General features: G+C 39.6%; 3 protein-coding genes across 35 annotated transcripts in view; 1 reads left to right on the top strand and 2 right to left on the bottom strand.

Annotated features, from left to right (window-relative positions):
• Positions 1-49: 49 nt before the first annotated feature.
• Positions 50-11,803, bottom strand: LOC123520493 (CWF19-like protein 1). 5 transcript variants are annotated; one of them, XM_045282793.1, is made up of 11 exons: positions 11,706-11,803; positions 6,153-6,313; positions 5,641-5,742; positions 5,140-5,345; positions 4,922-5,040; positions 3,916-4,123; positions 3,499-3,634; positions 3,066-3,239; positions 2,337-2,491; positions 982-1,142; positions 50-287 (listed from the first exon to the last, which is right to left on the bottom strand). In XM_045282793.1, exons 1-11 carry the CDS (start codon positions 11,726-11,728, stop codon positions 137-139), a joined length of 1,596 nt encoding a protein of 531 aa, XP_045138728.1. In that variant the 5' UTR covers positions 11,729-11,803; the 3' UTR covers positions 50-136. The 5 variants fall into 5 exon arrangements, with proteins under 5 accessions (XP_045138728.1, XP_045138725.1, XP_045138726.1 ...); XM_045282790.1 differs by lacking the exon at positions 11,706-11,803 and adding an exon at positions 7,277-7,559; XM_045282791.1 differs by lacking the exon at positions 11,706-11,803 and adding an exon at positions 7,191-7,555.
• LOC123520492 (dynein axonemal assembly factor 3-like) lies at positions 7,732-12,551 on the top strand. The gene is made up of 9 exons (XM_045282789.1): positions 7,732-7,993; positions 8,772-8,893; positions 9,037-9,218; positions 9,480-9,626; positions 9,973-10,241; positions 10,540-10,679; positions 10,851-11,468; positions 11,679-11,794; positions 12,012-12,551. The coding sequence occupies exons 1-9, from the start codon at positions 7,924-7,926 to the stop codon at positions 12,139-12,141; spliced, it is 1,794 nt and encodes a 597-aa protein (XP_045138724.1). The 5' UTR covers positions 7,732-7,923; the 3' UTR covers positions 12,142-12,551.
• Positions 12,324-14,592, bottom strand: part of LOC123520490 (E3 ubiquitin-protein ligase lubel-like) — a 72,369-nt gene continuing 70,100 nt past the window's right edge. For all 29 annotated transcript variants that reach the window (XM_045282768.1, XM_045282776.1, XM_045282779.1 and 26 more), the window contains one exon: positions 12,324-14,080. In XM_045282768.1, the coding sequence (XP_045138703.1) occupies positions 14,042-14,080 (39 nt within the window). In that variant the 3' untranslated portion in view covers positions 12,324-14,041. The remainder of the gene's footprint in view (positions 14,081-14,592) is intronic.

Here is a 14,592-nt window from a genome sequence, read left to right as displayed (position 1 = left end):
AGGTCAAATATTCGAGTCAGTAAAGTAAGGAGGGTAATAAATACGACAATTATGCATCAAATTTCATCTTAAGCTTTGACAAATATGAATTAAATTAATCTCTCTCTCTCTCTCTCTCTCTCTCTCTCAATTAATGCTAATCGTCATCTTCAAGTGTAAAATCATAGGGCTGAAAGTCTTCCCTTATTCTGTCACGAAGGTCCGTCTCTTCTTCCTTGGACATCTTACATTCTCTCCAGTCTATGCGCTCTGTTACATTGAGTATGGGTGGACTTGCAAGTACCTCTCTGAAATACGTTTAGGTCAAGTTAAAGTATAACAAATAGGAGAATTAAGTTCCTTGAAAAAAAAAAAAAAAAAAAAAAAAACTTATGAAAGGAAGATCAGTGGTGTGGATGTTAAACAATAATCCTTGTAAAGAAGACATACTTTGAGTCTGCCCCAAAAAAACAACATATGACAAAAATCATATGAAATCACTGGGGTTTACAGAGCTAAGAATGTGAACAAGTGTGAGTATATGGTGCTCTATCTGGACACGCACACATACCAGATAATGTAGTGGTTAGCACACTTGGTTCACAATGAGAGTGCATGGGTTTGAGTATTGGGCATAGTGAAACAAATAGGAGAGCCCTGTGTGGTATGGTCTCTGTCCTACATAAAGATTGGTCAGTACAAGCTCTCAGCTCTATCCATAGGGGGAAATGCTGGCTAGGTGAGCAGCAGAGTATTGTGGTGTAATACAAAACACACACACACAAACACATTTAATTCTATGTGAACATGATGGATGAATAATGAGTTGTATGATTAGCAAGGTGGACAAATGGCAGTGTTCCATTGTATATTCTATCTCTGAAAACTTATTCATTTTATGAAAATTAATATAGTACAATTTCATAACATAATGATTATGATTTAAAATAAAATAAAAATCTTTACATAAGTTTTCTTCTTGCTAAATTTCAAAACACTCACCTTCCAAACTGAAGAGGAAAATTTTTCTTGACTCTGTGATACAGTTTTTCACCCGTCGGTAACTCAACATAGAAGTATGGAGTCCCAGGTGGAGCAATTTGAGATATGTTGGACAGTTTTGGAATTTCATCCAATTCAATGGAACAACTTTCTGCTGTGTTCTGAAATGCATAGCCAGAGATAAATAACAAATACATGACCATTTGTGATCATAATTATGGCTAGGCTGTGACTAGAAAGATAGGAATGCAAATATTTTCATTATCAATAGGATTAATTAAAAATGAACAAATAACCAAATAGTTTTTTTTCACCAAGCATAGAAGATGAAAGAAGCAAAATGTACTACAGTCTGATGTTAAATGATCACCAACCGGTGTGTGTGTGTGTGTGTGTGTGTGTGTGTGTGTGTGTGTGTGTGTGTGTGTAATTCACTGTTTGATCTGCTGCAGTCTCTGACGAGACAGCCAGACATTACCCTACGGAACGAGCTCAGAGCTCATTGTTTCCGATCTTCGGATAGGCCTGAGATCAGGCACACACCACACACCGGGACAACAAGGTCACAACTCCTCGATTTACATCCCGTACCTACTCACTGCTAGGTGAACAGGGGCTACACGTGAAAGGAGACACACCCAAATATCTCCACCCGGCCGAATCGAACCCCGGTCATCTGGCTTGTGAAGCCAGCGCTCTAACCACTGAGCTGTGTGTGTGTGTGTGTGTGTGTGAGTGTGTAATTTACTATGGTCATCAGCTGGTCACCCAGCCAGCCTTCCCCATTAAGGAGCAAGCTCAGAGCTCATAGACCGATCTTCAGATAAGACTGAGACCACAACACACTCCATACACCGGGAAAGTGAGGCCACAACCTCTCGAGTTACACCCTGTACCTACTTGCTGCTAGGTGAACAGGGGCTACACATTTAGAGGCTTGCTCATTTGCCTTGCTGCGTCCGGGACTCAAACCCGGGCCTTTTCGGTTGTGAGCCGAGCGTGCTAGCCACTACACTAAACGGTGTGTGTGTGTGTGTGTGTGTGTGTGTGTGTGTGTGTGTGTGTGTGTGTGTGTGTGTGTGTGTGTGTGTGTGTGTGTACAACATGCATGTAATATAATAAGCTACAATTGTGTTTCTATCTCTCTTTATGGATATAAGATGTGCAGTTATTGAATTCCTCACCAACAATGCTAAGAATGTGGGATGAGATTTCAGAAAAAGAGGTAAATTAAGGTAAATCAAGATTATTGTTGCTATGCAATGATGTAATGTGTTGTGGACTGCACAGGCTTCAATGAATGTATCCTCAGGAGTGATACACATAACTACTTCACGAGTCTGAAATCAACCTACTGTGAATGTTTCCATGAGGTGCAGGGCTGCTTCATTAGAAACTGGTACCACCTGAATCTGGAGATGCTGGGAACGGTAGTTTCTCTCAAAGAAGACGGCACGTTTTCCTTTTTTCTTGAACATTGCTTTAAGTGCTTTCTTAAACTTCTCTATTTCTGTTTGAGTGAAAGTGAGTCAGCAATGTGGTTTAAAGATATTTCACATAGTCTCTACCATTTTACAACAGTATTTACCAGATACATCTCCTTTTTTACTCTAAGGTAATCTGAAAAATCTGGTAAGGTAATTAACTTCTACATCAATGTTTAAGCATTACAAGATATGATATAAAGGTATGGCCTGGACTAGAAGTGATATACTGTATGCAATAAAAAGTGGAAAAGCTAAAATCTATCCTTTACTATTTGTACAAACACTATGGATTGTTAACTTTACACCCATCATAGTGCCAGACTGTTCCCAGATCAAATCAAAGTTACCAATGTCAGTAAAGACATACACACATAGAGGAATCCCAACAAACTCCTGAGTTGATGAATACTATCCACAGAAGTGATCTTAAAATTTAAACAGTTGTTGCAAAATTAAGTTTCTGCTACAATGTGCAGACACATTCCATGGAATTTTCTGAGTTAACATTTTTATCTGATAAAAAGAAGCCAAAAATGTAATATAGTATACAATGCAACAACATAATTCTTAAAATATAAGCATTGCAACACTGCTTACCTTGCAAGCAGTCATCATCTAGGTCTGGTGTGCTTTGGAAGTGGGTGATGGGCAGGATCAACAGATGTTCAGATACAAGACCACCCTTTGCTAAAGCTAAATATGTATGGTCTCCAACACTTACTACAAGATGTTTCTCCACCTCAGGACTGGCTAAGCAGAACCAGCAAGGTCCTGTAAGCCAAAAACAAAATCATCTTAGTGTCGAGTTACTTGCCCTCAAGTGGAACAGAGCATGCAAAGGATCTACTTATAGTAGTATTTGTAAATTGGGAAGATTCATTAGAACAAAGTGTAGAAAAGATGGAATAGTAACAAGAGATGGGTAAGAATGGAATGCCAAGACACTGGCTTTGTTACAATAAAGACATTTTGTATTAATACAGATGAGAAGGCTTAGATATAATAACACCAATTAACAAACATTATTTACCAGTAGGTTTTGGAGGTAAACGTTTCCTCTCTCCACCTTCACCTCCTCCCTTTCTTTTCTGTCCTCTCTCATCACCCATTTTGGCATTCATGTCATAGAAGAATTGGGCTCCCCTTGTGTCCTTTCCACTCCTCTGCTGGGTCAGGTAATAGAAAAAAAAATTACATTTAGAAATAAAAACTAGCATTTGTGCTACTGATATCACCATAACTTGAAAGTATAGATAAGAACAAATTACTATTATTTTTTTTTTTGTGTGTGGTGGGGCCTTAATGGATTAATGGAATTTAAATTAATTTCAGAGGGGAAAAATAATTTGAGATAAGAGCAAATTTAGTTAAAAACTCTGCGACGGAGCAAATTAAACTCATAAGTCAAGGTAGCAGTGTAGAGTACTTCTTACAGGTAACACTTTACCTGTTTTGGTGGGTGGGCAATATTGGAGTCTGAGAATGGACACTCAGTAACATCAGGAGGCTGCTTCACTAGTTCTGTTGGTTCACACTTAGACATTGGTGTGATGTTAAAAGCATACAACCATTTCTGCTTCTCAGGATTTCCCACCTTTGCTAATCCTATGAAGCGAGTCACATGCCGGGTTGGCTCAAGAAGTACTTTGTGGTTCCTTGAAATAGAGACAATATGTGTTATAATTATGTAGTATAGCACTCAAAGTAAACTAAACAATTTTTTTTTTATAATTATCAAATTGCATAAAACAGCAGCATGCATTACAATAATAAATTCTATAAAATATTATGGAGAGAGAGAGAGAGAGAGAGAGAGAGAGAGAGAGAGAGAGAGAGAGAGAGAGAGAGAGAGAGAGAGAGAGAGAGAGAGAGAGAGAGAGAATAACACAAAATTACCTTTTATTGTGAACAAATCTAAATACTACAAAATTAACAAAAATTAATTATACAACAAGAATCAAACTTCATAGCATCAATAAGGTGAGAGTTACTACCACCCACAGTTTTTTAAAACCCATATCCTTTGCATTTATTCAAGTAAGCTACTACAGTAAAAATCTGCAACTTCATCATTTGTAACACCACAGCTGATGACTATTGAGACACTGTTTTTGACAAGAATCCCTGAGACCTTCCTTCGTTCACCATTTCCAACAGCTAGTAAAATGCAATCTTTATTCAAGATGGGGAAACAAATTCAGCCAACCATTAAATTATCCTGTGGGTTTCTAAATCTCCATTATTCTGAAATGAACTGCAATAATACTATACTATATTATAATCATGAAAATCCTTGAAAAGTTTCTCACCTTCTGACATTTCTTTAAAGTAGTGATTTACTTCTGCAAGTTGTTGCACTCATTATCATTTCATATCTTACTGTCCAGCTAAAAAGACACATGTCAAAATTAATGCAGGTGTTTGTATTACACAATGTAATTCAGGAAAATTACCTGTATGGCAAGCGTTCATAATAAGTTCCTTCAGTACCACAAAAGTGATATCGAGGTCGAAGTTTGAAAGCTAATCTTGAAATCATGGATGAACCAGAAGATTGTGGATCACAGCCTTCCTGAAAACATAACATATGTGTTTTAAACTGTTAATAAATTAAAGAGAATGAGTTAATGTGCACAAAATACTTTAACACTTAAATAATAACAACACTTACAGGTTTTTTGGCATAGTTGCACACTACATTTGGCCACTGAGATGTAAGAAGGATATCTATGGCTGGTTTTGCAGTTGCTTGAGTTTCTAGAGAAGCTATATCATCAAAAGTGAATGTGGAAGCACTTTTTCCATGACCAGCTGCCTCCTTTCCACTCAAGTACACCATCTTCAGACCACTGCTGCTTGGATATATACCATTTGGACCTGTGGCATGAAGAGATCCACTGTATTCAAAATACATTTTTTTCTTTCTGGTTAAAATCTTACTTTGTAAAGATACAACATAGAAATTCTTAAATATAATAGACAAAATTCACATAAGGTGATCCAAGATGCCCTCAAATAAATATCAACAAATTTGGAATAGTAAGACATTTGCACACAACACAATACATTGTTAGATTGTGTAGCATTATTCACATAAAGAAATCAGTACTTTCAAATTGTAATGCAGTAGAGGTAAATGCAAGTGTAAAGAAGTTCAATAGTATATTCTTACCCAAATATATGACATTCTCACACATTTCACAGCCTTTCATATCTGGATAGTTTGAAGTGCTATCCTCACTGGAAGGCCCAAGGATGAATGTTGGAACTGGAACTAAAAATTTCAAGCAATTAGGAGAGAGAGAGAGAGAGAGAGAGAGAGAGAGAGAGAGAGAGAGAGAGAGAGAGAGAGAGAGAGAGAGAGAGAGAGAGAGAGAGAGAGAGAGAGAGAGAGAGAGAGATACAAGTTACAGATATCTTTGAGCCTTATTTTACTGACCAACTATTTTCTCCAATTGAAGTTTGACATTTGCAAAATATCTATATAGTCTTTTTGTTTAGTAAATGTGTTATGATTATCTAAGTTAGAAAGAAACTATAAAAAACTTATAAACTGATCTGTTGCAAAGACAATACTATCCCTCAGAGGTTATACAGGCAGCAAGTGTCAGTTCACCATTTCTTTGACATTCGATGAGCATAACCAGTAAGTAAGCAGAAGAAATACACTCAAGAGTCTGTTACCTTTGGCTTCCCCTCTCTTATATGGAAGCCACTGTGAATTGTCTTGTCCAAAAAAATTTCCAACACACAGCAGCATTGAAAACGGTCCATTCTTGCTGTTTACGTTAGCCACACGCTTGAACAGCTGGTTGAAATTTCCATCAACATCACCACTCACAAGACTGGAATGCAAGATAATTGGCCTTTAATTGAGAGTAATCACGATCTCCATAGCACATTAGCAGCCGGTCAGAAAATTAGGAAGTGCAAGATAAATAAGAGTCATTTTCATAAATATGTAAAAGCAAGTTAGTAAAGTATGTATTGTCATAAAAAATAAGAGAGAAGCTGCACAACACTACTCTACTCTCACTGCTTTCCTGTTTGACCCCTTCAGTACCATGATGCGTTTCTATATTAAATCTGGTTAGTATTCGGCAATTTCATGCAGCTTCAGAAACACATGTGGGGGTTAAAATAGTGTAAACTCTGGCCACTAATCTTCTAACCTCAATAGACCCTTCCTAATGCAAATAAAATCATCTAATCGTGCACAAAATTCAAGTTAAAAAGGCACACCTGTACTGAAGGGGTTAACTCTCTAATTCAAAAGTTAACCAGTGTTCTTAATTGTTCATCTCATGGGCAGGAAACACAAAAATCCTCACTTTAGGCTACAAATGGAGATGATAGTTAAAAGAAAGGCAATCCTAACCTCACCTTTAACTAACTAAACCTAGCCTGACAACCTGACTTAACCTAATCTGACCAAACCTAACCAGTTAACCTGAAGTAACCTTACCTAACCTATGCACATCACTAAACAAACAAATCCTTTCACAGTAATTATTAATTTGAAATGAAAACCTCAATAAGTACATTTATTAAGTAGTACTCAAGAAGGTAATAAAAAGCATCATCCCTAAATGTATAGACAAGAGCGTTATGGTCCCTTCCTAATACCACAATAGCCCAGTCTCTTGCATGTACTGGCACACAACACTAAGAAACAGAACATGTACATAAAAGAAGAAAAATTGTATATACAACTGTACTTACATTTTCTCAACTTGATTAGACATTCTTGGTGCTTTGAATACTGTGGTAGAAGATCCAGCAGGATGTAGTGAGACTCAATAACTTACTATTCAGAGGGTTGTGCAATGGGCATCAAACGTTCACTGACGTTTCTACCAGCAGTGTATTGGGCAGCTCAATGCCCACCACATACTATAGTAGTAGGTATACCACATGAATGAACAACGTTGTAGTACATCAGAAAACCTGCATTCTATCAGTTGGTTGTGATTTCCTTTAAAAAATATGTATACAAAACTTCTCTACACTCAAAACGCTACTTTAAACCTCAAACACCGCATGGCACACAGCCGCCACTGTTGCCAACTCTCACTTGACAACTTGTCACATGTCGCTAGACTAGTGGCAAAAAGTCGCTCTAGTTGGAATATCAGCCCCTTAGATTTTTCATACGAGTTTGAGTAGAAATAACAGAAGGATGTGAAACACAGGGTACATTTCCCACAGGCAGACGGACACTTTTATACATAAGACACCGCCTGCTGCCTGCTGCCTGGTGCTCGGTCGCCATGGCAGCGGGATTGTGTACAGCTCGGCCTGACACACTTTTGAATCAGGCAAATATTCATACCGTCTTGAGTGCAGGGAGCAAGAAGGAGGAAAATCTTAGACTTAAGAGGATGAAGATCATGGAGTGTAAACCAACATGAAATTTTGCTTTACGAATTTAGAGTGAAGAGAGTTAAGAAGAAGGATGCTTGGCCATGGCATGTTTAACTGGTGGGGATTTTCACCTCCACTAGATTTCTGCAGTTATTTGAAAGGTAAGTAGCTGAGCTTGATATTACAATAGAGGAAAACAACGAACAATATTAATACACTCAAAAGGGGAAAAAATGTTTTGCCTTGCTTTTTCCTACTAGATCTGTTCATATAATTGACGAAAAAGTCAATACATACAGTGATTCTGTGAATTATTAATAGCCTCCAGCATATAAAAGTATATAAACAAACTTCTAGCAGTACCGAAACCGAAGATAGGCGAGCATCACCCATGAGCTCTTTCCGTAGGTGAATGACACACACACACACACACACACACACACACACACACGATCTGCAATTTAAAATGACTATATCTTTACGTAAACAAATCAGAAATGCATTATGATACTGCGTGACTCGCGCGTGTGGTCACATTCCTTCTCTAAACATTTACATATTTTTACGTATAATTTCTTTAATACAGAAATTCTTTATTCCTTTGCCATTACTACCTTGGATTTGGGACCGCTCGGCCCTTGTTGATCGGGTGTTCCAGTTTTCAGAATTCCCACGTCGATATCTCATCCAGCACAGACCACGCACAGATGATGCAGGGAGGCGGACCTTGCTTCCCGTGTGCTCTTAAGAAAGAATGTGGCTCTTTTCCACCAAATTTAGTACTATTTTATCCTGTAGAATGTATTTTCTAATCTCTTTGTAATCTTAGTTATTGAAGTTAAAACTTAGAATAAACAGAAACCTGAAAGGTAAAACTTCTCTCTCTCTCTCTCTCTCTCTCTCTCTCTCTCTCTCTCTCTCTCTCTCTCTCTCTCTAAGATAATGCCAGTACAGCTGACGCGCGGGACAGAGAGGTGGTGCAGGTGGTCGTGGTGGGTGCTGGGGACCCTCGCCACTTGCTGCTAACACTTGCCAAGAGTGTCGGTACAAAGCGGCTTAGGGTGAGTTCATATAGCTCCAATCATTGAGGCGAGTGTAGTCATCGTTACTCGTGTTATTCGTTCGTACCATATCCAAATGCCAGCCACTGATGTTACTGGAATTATTAAGTGGAAAGCTTATGAAATTAAATTATTCCCGCCAGATTTTCATACTGGAGGCTTATGTGGAGGTGTACGCACGGCTGCTGTTGCTACTGGGAGCGGGTCTGCAGGTTGGCATGGGCGTCAGAGAACGAGCCACACTCCTACTCGACCTGTGGGCCAACCTGTACCTCAGACCCACGTCCAGGACCTATCTGGAGCTCGTCGGGCGGAGGTTTTCAATGTATGTTGTTGTTGTTGTTGTTGTTGTTGATCTACTGATGATGATGATGATGATGCGGTCAATTAATATGAATCAATCAACCCAAAACATCATAAATAAAGATGAAACTGTTTAATGTGAAGCGTTCAAATGACAGATGTCAGTTAGTTAATTAATGTTGTATGATTTGGATGATCGATAGAACTCTACAACGTGTTTTTAATTTTTTTTTATTTATTTATCTATTTATTTATTTATTTATTATCTATTATTTTTTTTCAGGGCCATGACAGACGAGGCCTTGTATTCCAGTCTCATCGGTCTGGTGTCCGCCAGTCGACTCAAGTACCGAGAGAGGGATGCTATGGATGCCGTGTGTCGCTCATGGTTCACCCTCTCAGCAGGAGATTATGACCCTTCACTATCATGGTTAGCTTGCTCGCATCAGGCTGTACATTTTGTCAGTCTTTGGCAGCACCATTTTCTAAACAAAAAATCAGCACTTTATCCTGCCTGTTTTTTTTTTTTTTTTAAGTAAGCTAGGTCTAGCTGAAGTTACTTTGAGCCTTTAGGGTAGGGGAGTCTTCATGAGTCAAGTGATAGTTAACCACTGATGCACCGTGAGAAAAATCCATGAGAACTGATGAAAGGATATAGCCAATGCGTGAAAAGAATAAGGTGAAATATTTCTGATTAACGTTAGATGAATATGTTGGTAAAGACAGTTATTGATTTATTCCATTACTGATTCAGTAATATTTGTTCAATGGGGAAGGGAGGTGCGACTGCGGCAGCTGTTGAAGACTCGTTACGACAGCAGGAGGGCCGAGGCGGACTGGGCCTGGCATATGCGCCTCGCTTTCCGGATTCAACAATTGCAGACCACGGTAAAGGAAACTGAGGCCAGCAAGGAACAGAGACACGGACGTACTTTCCTTAGCACGGGTTGGGGCCAAGAATTCCTGACGTGGCGTGAAGACGGGCGTGCTTTGGCTCTCGGGGCGGATACAACACCAACACTCCCCAACACATCCCTTGCCTCTGGTGATTCACTGATGGGTCATATGGCGCCCTTTGCCTAGAGTGACATGAATATTTTTGTCAATCAATATTCCCCTCCTATAGATCATTCCAGGTTTCTTCACTTATCATCAGATCCTCATTAAAACTCCGAGCAAAATCATTCTTGTGAACTTCAATGATCATGAACAAAAATGTTACTCTTGCCATATGAAAATTAAATTCATATTTCATATAAAAGTGACTTGTATTTTCAATTGGCTCCTAGCATTATATGAACTTGAATATATAATGGCATTTCTATTCCTCATGTACATTAAAGTGGCAACGGTGGTGGAGGGGTCGACGAAGCACCGGCGCATCGGGTACTGGGGGGACGTGCTGACAGGGCCCTTCCCCGCACTGGCCCTCGCCTCCACTGACCTGCGTGCTGCTAAGGCACAAAACAATAGAAACTGTCATGTAAGACGTTTCCAGATAAGTAATGAGTATAACGATGTAAGAAAGATGGTGTATGCAGATAACAACCAGTCACTCCCTTTCATTTTAAGAATAACAGGCACTTCTTGAGAAAAAAGAAAATGTGCAAAATTTTCATCTATTTTTTTTCTATCATTTGTTCTTTTTTCACAGAGCGGCAGCGAAGTAGCTCTCTGGAATATGGAGAGTTTACTGGATGAACTTTGGGCAACCTACCTTCAGGATACACATGAGAACACAGATTATGCAAATGGGGCTGAGAAACCTGAAGCAAAGGACATGACAAAGAGCAAATCATCGAGTGCGGAGGAACACCTTGAAAATCTGAGTGACACTATTGAAAAATTGCATATCCAGCGTGATAAGGATGGCCTGGCTGCTAGTGAAGGGCGGAACACTTCACTCACAGGAAAGGAGATCAGTGGAGAAGCCAATATCAGGAATCCAGAATCAAATACGCACTCTGCAAATGCAGATACACAAAACATGAACGTCACGTTGAACAAGAATGAAACTTCGAGCGTGACCTGTGACAAGGATGACCGTGAAGAAGCCAGCAACTCTCACTCAGGAGCAGTGGGCGGCAGTGCTACCAATCGTTCCGAGCAAGAGGACAATGAGAATTCCAGCAAGCGTGTCAAGAGTCATCCTCCGAGAAAGAAGAGCAGCGTAGAAGGAGGAAGAGCTTATATTGACTACTTGAAGCTGGAAGGAGTGGAGATCATCTTGCTGTCCCCGTCGCGCCTCAACGATCTGTCTTCACTATCAGAAGTAAGTGGCTTAGTGTTTGACGATCGTTACGTAATCTTGTGACATTTTACATCACTATCAAGGTAAAGCGCTCATCTTCAGTTCTTTATCTAGCTCCCACTTTCCTCTCAAAGACTCAGAAGATCGCCATCCCAAGTCAGATTAAATTATAGATATGACGAATCTTTCAGTTGCCGGTAACTAATGTAAGGAACACTTTTATTACAACAGATCGAGGGAGAACTAGACCTGATTTACCTGTCAGCAGCCATGGCCCACATGATGTCCCCTTCTTTCTTCCTGAAGCACCGAGGCGCACACACACAGCTTCTCCTCGAGACTGTTCAGTACGTAATGGTCCAACTCATTCTTGACTTGCTGGTAGTGTGGAGCCCACGTGACCAACACGTCACTAGTTATGTTTAAAGAAGTTTATTTGACAAGGATGTTATTAGTTCAACAATCTTTTAGTATTGAACTTAATTCCACATAATATAATATAATGTAAAGGCAAGATGAAGTATTATAACGTTTCGACTTAAAATCTAATTTGAATTTTTTTAGAATGTTTCCGCAATTGACGGACGATCAAGTCAAGGAATACCAGACTCGGGTGACGGCCTCGGCTGGCGAGGCGGGCTGGGAGCAGCATGCCTCACCACACCCTCTGTGCCACCTGCGTTTCCACAGGTGAACACTTGCCAATCGACGAGAAGTTCCTATTTTCCATTGTAACCCTTTCCTAGCACTCTCCTTATAGTACAACTGTTTGTAGCATGCCAGCAGTTTTCAAATGAAGTTTAGCTTCTTTGCCTACAACTACATTCTAAACATTTAAAGAGAGGACGAGTAAGGCGGACACATGGCAGTGTGAAGTCCATTGTAATAGTATTTTATTGCTTCACAAGATGGAGTATAAATAAAAAAAATCACAGATGAAACTCTATGAAGCAGCAGGTTAGGAGGGGTAGTGCCGACCCTCGGCGGCACTGCTGGTGCTTCAGTGGAGGAAGAAAGATGACAGTATAGTGAAATTTTGAACCAATTCTATGGAAAATTGAAATTATAATGCATAAAATATTGTAATAATTAACTAATACGTATTGTAATTAAATGGCAAAGCAAAAGAAAACAGACATCAAGTTGAGCTTCCTCCCTCATGTCACAACACAGATTCGCGCCGCCACCACCAGGCCATGGCCACGCGTGGAGCGAGGCGGGTGTGCTGCAGCTGGATATGCTGGAAGTAGTGAAGACTTGAGAAGCAAGAATGATGAATTAGGATATCGAATACATGTGCATATCTAGGGCAGCCGATTCATGTGCAGACTTCCCCCGCGCGTCGTGGCAATGAAGGGACAGTCACATTAAGCTGGGGCAGCGAATGTGAAATGCTGTAGTCTCAGTTCATTTGAAGAGACTTCGTGAAAATTTCTAGTTTGATGATGTAAACAAATATTGCAGCACAAGAAGATTTTTTTTGTAAAACTTAATGCATAATATATTATAGTAGAGAGAAGGTATGCGCCATGAAAGGATCTTGGTACATAAACTGAGGTGACAAGCTTCTATATCTTAGGAAAGAGCCTCTCTTAGTTAGGTTTAGATATACAAGGTATGAGAAGTAGCAAATAGAAAGATGGAGGTGCTGTATGGTAGCAATCTTCATTATGAAAAACAAATTTGTTTTGAGAGAACGTTAGAGTCACAAAAGGAAGTTATACGATTAGCGTCAGTCTAAGAAGTGTGCCTGATTCCCTCATTAGCCTGGATCGTTGCCAAGGGGGAAGAATAAAATTAGATAGTGTTAAAAATGCCGGAAAGTCAAGGCTAGGAAGCAAAAGTTGCAGAAGAATTGTTAGATGCACGAGATGAGACATGTAAGGATATTGAAAGCAATGTGTGAAGACACTACATATCTAAGTAGCGTCCGTAGCTTCTCTGCATTCTGTCTTTCTAAAAGGTGCTCACACAAAACTACCATGAGCCATACAGAGACTCAGAGCTCTAAGGAGGAGATTATACGTACTCTTGCCTTGCATACGTTCCCTTCCGTAGGTCTGACTCGAATCACAGCCAGAATATTGGCAGCTATCAACACCATGGCCTACCAATAGTTTCATAACTTAGGCGCTATTCTATACACCATGACGGTTACCCTTCATCCATACAAGGCTGGCATGATCATGAAGTTAATGCCAACGCATGACTTGTTTACATCTCAGGCAACGTGTATTATTTCAATATATACATGTAGTACCTAGATTACAGATACTTTGACACCTCTCCTCCCTTCATTGTGCTCGCTCTGTATTTCCAAACCTTCTTCAAATCAACTTGACACTACAAAACCAAGACAAACGTAAGCAGTGAGGCAAGAGAACCAGGAGGCAGGGAAGTTCATGAGATGGCGATGTGATGGACGAGATCACGGTGTTTCCTTCATAACTGAGTTGCTTTGCTTTGTGGTGTTGCTGGTCGGGGCGTGAAGGTCCTGAGGCTGCAGGAAACACCTTGCTTGGTTTGTCATCACCAGAGAAATGTAGACATCACAGACTATAGCTGCTTTCTTCTCTTCTCTTGTTACAACTACTTCAATTTAGGCTTTCCAGCGGCAGGTGTTCCTTGATTAACTGTGGAAGTGCAACAGTGTCAGTGAAACATAACAACACTGATCTATTTGTTTAGTAAATGAACTTGTATTTTCTAAGTCCTATCATCCGCTGTTCGAACAAAACTGCGGAAAAGTAGAAATATCATCCTTAGAAACATCACATGTAACCAGTATTTGTATCAAGAAATTTCACCCAGAGATGAATGCATTCACACTGAATTTCTGAAGTCATCATTGGATTGAATGTAAGACGCTTATAAATAGTAAATAAATATAAAGCCATAGTGTCATTCATTGATCACACCTTAAATAACAGGTATCTTCCGTCTCAAGGATAGTTTTGTTATCAAATAGACAAATACCAAACCATCTCATGAACATAAAGATGCTTATGTCTGGAATGGTAACGAAGAACGTATACCTTCACACACCTAACATGTAAACTAGATTTGTCCTCGTGCCACTATGTCGCTATGAGAGTCACACTGCACAGGATAACATGAAGATTACAGACGAACAAAGTGACAAACG

The sequence above is a fragment of the Portunus trituberculatus genome, chromosome 47, assembly GCF_017591435.1.
Source record: "Portunus trituberculatus isolate SZX2019 chromosome 47, ASM1759143v1, whole genome shotgun sequence".
Classification (NCBI taxonomy): domain Eukaryota; kingdom Metazoa; phylum Arthropoda; class Malacostraca; order Decapoda; family Portunidae; genus Portunus; species Portunus trituberculatus.
Note: the sequence above shows the minus strand (reverse complement) of the source record. Positions and strands in the feature narration are given on the sequence as shown.

Bases quoted from the DNA above. Each gene is read 5' to 3' on its own strand.
- LOC123520493 (XM_045282790.1), bottom strand. From the start codon at position 7,302: ATGCCCATTGCACAACCCTCTGAATA. The intron at 5,041-5,139 runs GTAAGTGTTGTT...TTATGTTTTCAG, and splicing joins GCAACTATGCCAAAAAACCT to GAAGGCTGTGATCCACAATC. The intron at 4,124-4,921 runs GTAATTTTCCTG...CTCTATTTCAAG, and splicing joins TATGAACGCTTGCCATACAG to GAACCACAAAGTACTTCTTG.
- LOC123520492 (XM_045282789.1), top strand. From the start codon at position 7,924: ATGCTTGGCCATGGCATGTTTAACTGGTGGGGATTTTCACCTCCACTA. The intron at 7,994-8,771 runs GTAAGTAGCTGA...TCTCTCTCTAAG, and splicing joins TTTCTGCAGTTATTTGAAAG to ATAATGCCAGTACAGCTGAC. The intron at 9,627-9,972 runs GTTAGCTTGCTC...TCAATGGGGAAG, and splicing joins TATGACCCTTCACTATCATG to GGAGGTGCGACTGCGGCAGC.